This window comes from Pygoscelis adeliae, unplaced genomic scaffold (assembly GCF_000699105.1).
Source record: "Pygoscelis adeliae isolate BGI_AS28 unplaced genomic scaffold, ASM69910v1 Scaffold122, whole genome shotgun sequence".
Taxonomy (NCBI): Eukaryota; Metazoa; Chordata; class Aves; order Sphenisciformes; family Spheniscidae; genus Pygoscelis; species Pygoscelis adeliae.
This window is the reverse complement of record NW_008824358.1, coordinates 4,761,354-4,771,590: the sequence shown is the minus strand read 5'-3', so window position 1 is coordinate 4,771,590 and position 10,237 is coordinate 4,761,354. Positions and strand designations below refer to the sequence as shown.

The 10,237-nt window shown below is 40.7% G+C and overlaps 1 protein-coding gene across 1 annotated transcript in view; it reads left to right on the top strand.

The window, feature by feature from the left end:
• The first annotated feature begins 238 nt into the window (after positions 1 to 238).
• The window catches only part of VRK2 (vaccinia related kinase 2), a 46,549-nt gene continuing 36,550 nt past the window's right edge, over positions 239 to 10,237 (top strand). The window contains exon 1 of the mRNA XM_009319587.1: positions 239 to 374. Coding sequence (XP_009317862.1) covers positions 239 to 374 — 136 coding nt within the window. The remainder of the gene's footprint in view (positions 375 to 10,237) is intronic.

Below are 10,237 nucleotides of genomic sequence, written 5' to 3'. Positions count from 1 at the left end.
TGGAGGGGAGGCCGCTGCGAGTCAGCCGCCCCGGCCTGCCGCTCGAGTGAAGGGCCCTTTGGTCCTGAGGTGGGGGAGAGCCTTCCGGCGGCCGGCCGCCGCCCTGAGGGGGATCGTCCGGGGAGGCCGCGGAGAGCTGCCCCCCTGCTCGGTGTCTGTTGAGCAGAGGACATCGAGGGATATTGTTTCTTCTGGCAAAAGTCAACTTTTTCTTTCATTTTTTCCCCCTCAAGGTGCGATGCCGCCTAAGAATCGCGGCAGAGGCAAGCTGCCAGTTCCTCTCCCAAGAGACATGATCCTGAAAGACACCGAAGGAAAAGTCTGGAGGCTGGGCAGCCAGATCGGCCAGGGAGGATTTGGCTTGATCTATTTAGGTAAAATACTGGTGACGATTAGAAGGGTGACTTGCAAGTTTCTTTGTAACTTTCTGACATGAATAAGACTGGGTTAAAAAAGTTACTGTTGTTTACATGCTGGTGGTTATCTGTTTTTGAAATGTGATTTTCTGAGGTTTGCAGCACCCTGTTGAGCGTCTTGTTGTTCAAAGTGTTGCTGATGGTGCAGCGTGTTCTCCATGGGCTGGCCAGCCCAGTTTGCTGGCTTCTAGGGCGTTTTTCTATGGAGCTTGTGTGGGGTAGGCAAGGTGCTGCTGCTGTCAGACTACCAAAGAGCGCTGCCAGGCGATGCTCTTCAAAGTAATGGGGATTCTTTTGTGAGCTGCCACTTTGGACTTATGCCAGTCTTGTGCTCTGGAGCACTCTGGGTTTCCAGTTATTGGAAATGTTGTCTTCTGGCCAAGACTAAATCAGTTTTCATCCAAGAAACATAACAGCAACAATAGTTAGCTGGGTGTTGCCTCTGAATTAAAGTCTTTCACCAGAGGTGAAAACACTGTTCTTTATTTGCTCTAGCCTAGATATATTTCTTCAGAAGAAGCTGCTGCATTTCACTCGGTCTGTGTTTTATAAGGAATGAATGGTTTTGAGAGGCAGTTTGTAAAGCATTCTGGGTCACTGGAGAGGATATAATGTACATTACTGTTGCTGGTCTCTATGAAAGAGCAAATCCTGTTTTCAAGGTAATATTATGAATTTGTTGGGGGTTTTTTGCACTGCAAACATATGCAGGCAAACTAGTCCACAGTGACTGTTAGGGACTAAATTGAGCTTGTATTAAGACAGCAGTAAAGAATTATCTAGAAGTGGTTTAGTACACCGTCCCTGGAGCCAAACATGATCTTTTAAGTTAGAGCTATATTAACTCCCTATTTGGAGTATTAATGTTTAAAACTTGATAAGCAAGTCACTTCTATAAATCGACTTCCTTTTATGCCCAAATCAGCTATATTTTCTTTCTTTAAGCTTTTCTTTTTGTGTGTTTCTGCTATGGGAAATAGTTTCAATTGTTCTCCACTCTTGTTTTTTTTCAGTTGATCTCTTAATGATGTTTCTGTCATATTGAGTCATTTGTCAGAAAATAATCTGTTAATACAGTGTTATGCAGCATGAGCTTTCCACTTAGTGTGATTTCCAGATTTTTATAATGAGACAAGTTTTCATTAGAACAGGTATCATGTCACGTGTCTTCTCAATTCTTTTGTCTTTAGTAACTCCTTTCAAATCTGCAGAGCTGCGCTAGGTTCAGTGTGGTTTCATGGAGGTGAAGGAATTGTCCATCAGTGTCAAATTGTAGCATCAGGCACCTACTGTAGAGAGAAAAAGTGTGCATTTTCTATAGAAAGGTTAGCATGTTTGCTCTTTCTGTATTTGCAGACATAAATGTAGCACTTGTGTGCCACTGGTCTCTTGGTGACAGATTTACTGTGATCTTTGTTACATCTGTCTGGCTATCTCATGGTGCTTGTCTGCTTTCAGCAGTTCAGGAACATTTTATATTGCACTGAAGTGTTCTTCCTCTCCCTCTTTTTTCCCTCCTCATATCCGTTATGGTTAATCACAAAGAATTGAATGGCAACTGAAGACTCATATTTTATTTCATGGTGTGGTAGTCCCATATGTGGTCAGATGTTGCTTCTCTAAAGTGCTTGCCCAGTTGTACTGTTCTTCCAGCTATTAATGTGTGGCTGTAGACTACAGGAGGGTGGACAATTTTACTTGTGCATCTGGACTTAAGTTGCATCTAGACTTCAGGTTTGAGTGGAGAAACTTTCTAAGGAGGGGAAGAGGCGTAAACTGGCTTTTAGAAAGAAGAGGAAAATGCACTTTGTTCCGATGAATGCCTGTGTAAATGAAGCAAAAAGATTTCAGTAACAACCTAAATGCCACTGCTTTTGCTTGTCCACAAAGTAAACAGTCACTGAAAAACCTGGAGAAGACTAAGGCTGTGTATATGTTTGCAAGTAGTTTGGTGTATCAGAAGCGAATCAGTAAATGGCAACAGTTGATGGCTATGGCCCTACATCTGCCCTGTATTTGAGAGTTTGTTTTACTTCGGACTAGATTTGGTGTGGTCTGCTGCACTGAATTTCCTCACCAAGTGCGTGGTTTGAGGCTGTCTGAAGGAACTGGTTTGAATCCTTATGCTGCTGTTAGTAGTTGGAGTGCATCTGACAGGTTCCTGTAGTGGAGTTTCTGGTCTGGTTTCCTTTGAAATTTGTATAATTAATATAGTTCACACATATCTAACTGCTCTACAGACTGAACCCGTGGTGATGACAGGGGTTTCAACTAACTGCAGTTACAGAGGAGTCAAAGCATCCTGGCTTGTATCAGAAATAGTGTGGCCAGGGAAGTGATTGTCCCCCTGTACTGGGCACTGGTGAGGCCGCACCTTGAATACTGTCTTCAGTTTTGGGCCCCTCACTACAAGAAAGACAAGATTACAGAGCAAGCATTCACAAATTCCCCATCACCTCTCAGGACATATCTGAAAGAATAAACTGAAATCTGCTCCATCAACTGCAATCTAATTTAGATCAAACAGCTAACGCTCGAATGGCAAAGAACATAAAAGATACCGCTATTTCCCCTGCTTCATAAAGGTCTTTGAATTCAGACTACTGTCATTTTACTGAAAAAAAAACCCCAATCAGATAAAGAACTTGGGACTCAGGATCTTCCAAATTTATGAAAAGTCCTTTCAGCCCAGGGACCCTTCACCAAAAGGATTGTCAGGCATTGGAACAGGCTGCCCAGGGAAGTGGCTGAGTCACCATCCCTGGAGGCATTTGAGACGTGTAGACGAGGCGCTTAGGGACATGGTTTAGCAGTGAACTTGGCAGTCTTACGTTAATGGTTGGACTGGATGATCTTAAAGGTCTTTTCCAACCTAAACGATTCTAGGATTCTGTTCTAGTGCAGTTAGAATATTTACATTCTTTTTCATTTTGATATATCTGATAGCTTTTTATGACCGTCTTTGAAACATCAGTTGGTTACATTTGGGAGATGCTGTGCATAGAGCATGTATGAGATACTGCCGTATGAAAAGTAGACCTTAGCATGAGCTAAGAAGTGAAGTTAATGTGTCTCTGGATATTGCCATTCAAGGATAAAGGAAAGGAAGACAGAAACTTGCAGAAGGCTCCCAGGGAGAGGAGGGACTGAGGGAACTGGGGATGCAGTGCAGAAAGCAAGGTTGTAGTGGTTGCAGTTCTCCACGTGTAAGACAAAAAATGTGTTCCTGAATCACTCGGAATATAGCTCTGGCATTTTCTGTGGCAGTCAAGTCACACCAGACCTTGTGGTGGTATAGCGTGTGGGATTCAGTCAGTTTCGTGCAGATTTGATTAGTTTTCTGTCTGATCACACAGACCACTGAGGTGATTTCATCTATTGTGGTGTTTGTTGCAGTTTGGCTCCCACTGAACCGATGTGGAAGGCAGTCAGTGGATTAGTTGAGAATGAGAATACTATCTGGGACCCTTGGTATTACTATTCTGTGTTTTTTTGTAAGCAACAGCGTAGCTGAAGAAATACAGCAGCCACTTTTGTAATGGTATTTGTGTTTGTTTAATCTCTTCTTTCAGAAGTAGTGAATGTTACATGTAGCACTGAACTGAAGGCTAAGTTCCCCTTATAGCTCATCCTACAATTAAAAGAGGAAATGGACAAGATTTGTCCCCAAGTATTGATGCTGACTGAAGCTTTCTTGTTTAGTCCACCTCTTTATCTCTGATATGTGTTTATATTATGTAAAATATACCATTCAGTAGGGTTTTTTTGAGCTTGATCCTGCAAAAGAGTTTAGCTGTCTTTGAGAGTCAAGGGTAGTGAAGTAGATGACGAATGTTTGAGAGTAAGGTACGGATGCTTGGTGCTGAGAGGCACCTTCTTTCTCTGTGCTGTTCAGGCTAGTTTTTAGTGCATGCACAGCAAGATGTGAGAGGACCACTAAACTTTCAGTGAGAAGCTAACCCAGAAAGAGCTGTAGAGAGGTGGGCAAGACAGGAGAGCGGGGACAGATTTGACTGCCTGCCACATATGAACAGTACAGCCCTTCTATAAAAGTAAAGGTTAACTTTGCTAGCTATATCTTTTAATAAGTATTTTTACAGTAGCGGTGTAAAGATTTTGATGTACGTTGTTATAGCTAAATTTCTCATTAAGAGTACTCCATACTCCATTAATCTATAACGATGTTCTTGAGAAATTTTACAGTATCTCTGCAAAATATATTTACAAGGGATGCATTATGTGGAAGGTTCTGTTCACTAAATCAAAGCTGCTGAAAGCCGTTGACTGACCCTGGGCCCTAGGATGCAAATAGTCTCTTCAGGTGCAGAGCTTCTAAGCTTCTAATTATGTACCCGAAAGTTATCACTATCTACAAGTTCTGTCCTGCCTCAGAAACGTTTTGCCTGGTTTTCTAATTATTCTTTCTCTTTCCTGTCTGTGCCATCTTGTCTGTTTCTTTGTTGACTTGTTCCTTCCCTTGGGTTCCCTTAGCGTTTTTATCTCGACCAGAGCAAATCCAGCAGCAGAAGGCTTACAAATACTGATTCCTCCCAATATTTCTGAAGAGGAGAGCTTCCTCTGCTGCCAGAAGCAATAGAAGCTATCTAGAGGTGTTCTCTCAAGCATTGCTTTTGCTGTAGCAAGAGCAACATGGATCATAAGATGGCATTAACTATGCTGTTGTATGTTAGAAGTTTTATTTTATTTTATTTTTGTTACCGGTGCTGATTTGCTGTCAGGCACCTTGGACAGAACTGTTGTCTCTTTGATAAGGAGGAGCAGAATGGAGAGCAACCAGGGAAGAATGTGACATATTGGTGGTCTCATGGCTATTTTGTAGCCCTGTGGAGAACAGTGGCAGTACATTGGAAGATTAAGCAAGAGTTGAGGAGGGTGCTACTGAGCGCCTTATATTCTCTCATTTATCTTCCTGATCGCAGTCAGTAATTAACACCAGTCTTTATATAAATCATTCTCTAGTCCTGCTGCAAGCACTCTATTAATGCACAATTTGGACTGAAAATTTAAATGCAGAAAGGTCACACAATGTTTTGTTAAGATTCTACTGTCACAGTGAAATCTGCTGTACACAGCACTATCTACTTGCAGGCTTCTTTCTCATGGAAACTGATGGTTCTGCAAAGTATTTTATATATATATATTTATATACACGCATGTTTGTTAGATGATGTCTTTTACAACAGAATTTATTACGTTGCAAATGTGTTTTACTTGTATTATACCTGTATATTGTAATGGAACTTTGTAAGTGATAGGTGAAAACTAAGAGTTTTGAAACCATTTTTCGTAGCTGGCTTTGCAGCAGGTGTTTGCGTGTTGCTGTTTGACTGCTATTTTTGCATGTGTTGTTACAATATGGGAATCTCAGGAAAGTACATATTGATACAGCTATAATTGGTGATAATTCTGCCCTGCTTGGAGATCTGTCACCAGTATAGCCAGCACACTATCCTTTTCTTTTTTCTTTTTTTCCCCCCTCATTTTCCAAGAAGAGGCAAAGAATATCTGCTTGAGCAGTAAACAGTGGTTAAATGGGTGAATATGGGCTTTTAATACCAGCAACACAGGGGGCTCTGCTGCTGGTGGAGGTAGGTAAGAGGTGTGGTTGTGGCCTTTTCTGCTTTTAAGCTTGGACCATAGTATACTCTGCTGTTGCTATTCTGAGGCCTGGTGTTCTGGGAATCGGGCTGAGGTGTGAAAGAAAGTTTGTTTCTATTTCAGAGAGGGTAATTTCCACGGATAACTTGTATAGCTGTGAGCAGGGGTGTACCTGTGTCAGGGAAGAGAAGCGTTGATGGAAGCACATTCTGTCATTGTCATACTGTTCATTCCTTGGTTTGCATTAGGAAGCCGGCTTTAGCAGTTGGTTCTAGGAAAATGAAGTACTTCAACAGTTGCTTAAATTAACTTCACTGAAAATATTTACTATAGTGCAGCAAATGAATTAAAAATGCAGTAAAAATGATACCGAAAGATATACGTTCAGCATGTTTTTTATAAACTCAATGGAAAGAAGAATATTAATAGCAAACCCCTGTATTTAATAGCACTAACAAGTAACTGTCTGGTGAGGGATGGATTTTTCTTAACCTTCAGATGTTAAAATGCATTTCAGCAAAGGTCTCATTGTAGCTGCAGGTGTGAACCTTAGTGTGAAAATAAATTCACTGGCAGACAAACACCACTTCAGGAAAGAGTCTTTTCAGTTAGTCACTAATATTAAACTGTATAAATATAAATATAGCAGGTAGACTACCTAATTTTTCACCCTGTCTGTGGGGAAACTAAATCGTAAGCTTAGCCTGATTTTGCTACTCGGTGGTTACTTAGGGCTGACCACATAGTACAGTATCAGCCTGCTCCATCTGTTGAAGAGGAAATACCCCCTGCCTTGACGAGTTCTTGCTGGCGACTGCTTCCTCTTGAATCTTACCTCTTCTATTTTTGGTCCTCTGTAGGCTAGAAGTCTGAACTTTAAAAGCATAACTCATTTTTACACAGTAGTCTAAAGCCTTTTATAAAGTCTGCAGAGATCATTACTATTACACTTTAGCGTTCTGCCACTTAATGTGTTGGGTTTTGTTTTGGGTTTTTTTCCATATGTATGGACCTGCGATTTGGGAGCTGTTGTCTTGCTCTTCATTAGTCCATCTTTCAAGAGTTCTGGTCAGGGACCGAGACCTTGGCATGCTAAGTAAAACTACAAAGTTAAGAGAGCAGGGTTGATTTCTTTGTGTGTGTGGTTTTTTTTTTTTCCTCTCTTCAGTGGGGGATGTATTTCTGAGCAGGGTTATATGGTAACAGGAAGAGCTTTGGATGAAAGGTAGGGCACCTGTTGCCTTATAGAGGGCACTCCTTTCAGCTGTCTTTGGCACCTGTACCCCACTGAAACTGGCATAGTATCTTCTGAGTGGGCACCATGTCAGACTAGCAGATGGGCTGGAGCAGAATCTTGCCAGAAAACAGTTTGTGCATCAAGTTTTAAATATTAGAGGCCTGGACTCCCATCTGAGAGTGCTGTAAGAGCAGACCATGCATAGCTTTTCTGCCTGGGGTTAAAGGATGTGTCATACCTATTCCAGCTTAGAGTAATTAACTTTGAAAGTCGAACAGTGGCTTCCATTGCTGTGCAATACAAAACTTTGGCACTAGTGAATCAACATTAAGGTTTCATAGAAAGATGAGTAAGAAATATAGTGAAATTTCCTGTCAGAGCTGAATGTTTTTAACTTGGAGGCATTTGCAGTTATCTGCAAAATAGTTTAGCAGTTGAGCACCGTTTTCTACCGAAAACGGTTTAGTTAGGTCTTGTGGAAGATGGTTTCACAAGCACGATACAGAGGGCTATGTATATGTAATTTGTATAATAAAACTCTACATTCATAAAGCTACCTAGAAGAATAATCTAGGAAAAAAAACTATTCATAAACACTGTTCAGAAAAGAGTCTGTCCAGGAAATGACGATGTGTCTTTAAAGTAACAATATGAGCAGAGAAGCAGGTCTTCCTTAGGCTACGTTAAAAATGAACTGTAAACACCCTTCAAGCACCGAATGTTTCAGTTCTTGGGAAATATTGGATATTGCGAAGGTGAAGGAGGAAAGCAATGTGCCTTGTTCACCTTTAAATATTTGCCTTAGTAGCCTCCATATTTAGGAAATACTTGAAGTTGTGTGTTAAATAGCAGATGCTACTTTTTATTTATTTGTGTACATTTTGTTTTTAGTAACTGTATTCCTGCAACTTGGATTGTTTTTTATCGTTAGATGCTCTGAGGAACGCTCCCCCCCATTTGTTTGCCATTAAATTTAACAGCTCTTGGCTTGACTTAAACGGGGTCAGAATTTTTCCAGGTTTTTTTATAGGTAGCCTGTAACTTTGAAGTGTGGTATTTTTGAGGTTAGTTTTTATTTCTGCAAAAAACTAAGCTGACAATATCACTCTTCAGGTTTAGTTAACCGATGAAACAAAGCAAAAATAAAATACTAGCAACCCAAGAACTTCTGAAAACAATTTTAGTCATGTTTCCCAAACAAATACATCCTCAAAATATCCAGCAGTGGCAAAGACACCAGCTGTGGACAGGAGCAGGGATGTTTTTTCAAACTGCCAAATCAATGCTGTTTTCTTTTCCACTGTGTAAACTTTGTCAACAAAACTGGTTCTGTGAGAGCCATTGAAAATATTTCACCATATTCCAAATGTGACTGCAACAAATTAACTGCTAAAACTACAACAAGCACGTTTGAACTGGCAAATAGAATTGGCACGTTTCTTTGTCAGACTGCATGCAATTGTGCTGTGTGGTTGTAGGAAATCACAGTTCATCCAGAAACACCCTTTTGTTACCATGTCTTATTAACATTTAGAAAGCTACATTAATTAAGGTTGTGGCACTCAGCAACAAAACGGATGAAATTCACCATTAAAGTGGATGATAAGACCATAACTGCTGTGCCTGGGTGAAACTAGGGAATTCTGGACATGGGTTAATTTGAGGTAAGTTATTTGCTGTGCTGTGTAGGCACAACAGTTGGAAATTATGGCAAAGAATGTGAATCTTGCTGCACTGCTTTATTTCAGAGTGCATTTTAAATTCATATGCTTTTCACTGGCATGGTAGCTGCAATTGTGGAATGAAGGGGAGGAAAGGAAAATAGGGCTGTGCCCTTTGCCCTTTGCGAACGTTTTGTGAGACTCGTCTTGGCATGAGATAGAAACAGCCACAGCCCCCTACACAGCTTCATCTTGCGCCTGTGTTCACGGTTAACAATTATGCAGACAATGGTTTTGATTGTGTGCATACATCAACGCCCCTCCCCCAAAATGTAAGGAGACTGTGCGTCTCTAGTTGATAAAAGCAACATAAACTGTAAACTGGGAACTCTCACGCTTGTTATGCTATTTTAAGATATCCTTTGCAAACATAATCTTGCCATATAGTGCTCCTGGTACTCTATGTGTGTACTTATATGCCATCAGAGACCTCCTGCCTATCAGCATTGCTCTCCTGCAGGGTCTCTGCTTACTGTCCTGCAGTCTAGCATTTAACTGATTGTAATATTATAAATAGCCATGTGCTACCACACAGAACGAGGCTAGCACATGGCTAATTACGAGTATACAGTAATTAACTATGAGCTAAACTCGCAGGAGAGTATGTGGTGGTGGTCTATGAGGTATGTAATCAGACTGTTTGTTAAACCTTGGGAGCCTTTCCAGTCTGTTAAGTAACTATACATAGTAATGAGACAATTTTTTAAAAACCATTTATGTTTATTTATGGACAAAAAATAGTCTGTCTTATTTCTGAGCTGTGGCTAAAGTATTGCTGCCTGATATATGAATGGTTAATTAAAATGATGTAACAAAAGGTAGGCGTGCAACTTCTGCTTATCTGTATGTATGAGATTAATTGTCTAAGCATTATCTGTGTAAGAAGTTTAGAGTGTTATTCACTGTGAATGTTATGCCTTGTTTCATCTATGTGCAGTAAAAACAATAATACCATTTCTCCTTTTGTAGATTTGAATGTCATGTTACTCATTTTGTGGAGCATCTGTTCCTGTATCTTGTTGAGCTTTGTCTGACTTTTCTCCCTTTTCACATTGTAACGATTGCCAGTTAGTTTTGGTTTTATTTTTCTTCGGGATGTTCTTTCAGTGTGACTCCAAAAATCCTCCACACCGGCGTAGTGTAAGAACCATGGGGGTTAGGCCCTTTTGCTGGGCTACCTCCTGTTAATTGCTCTTCTTCATTACCCTGACAGCTGTTACTGTCTGTTCCAGATTACCATGAAT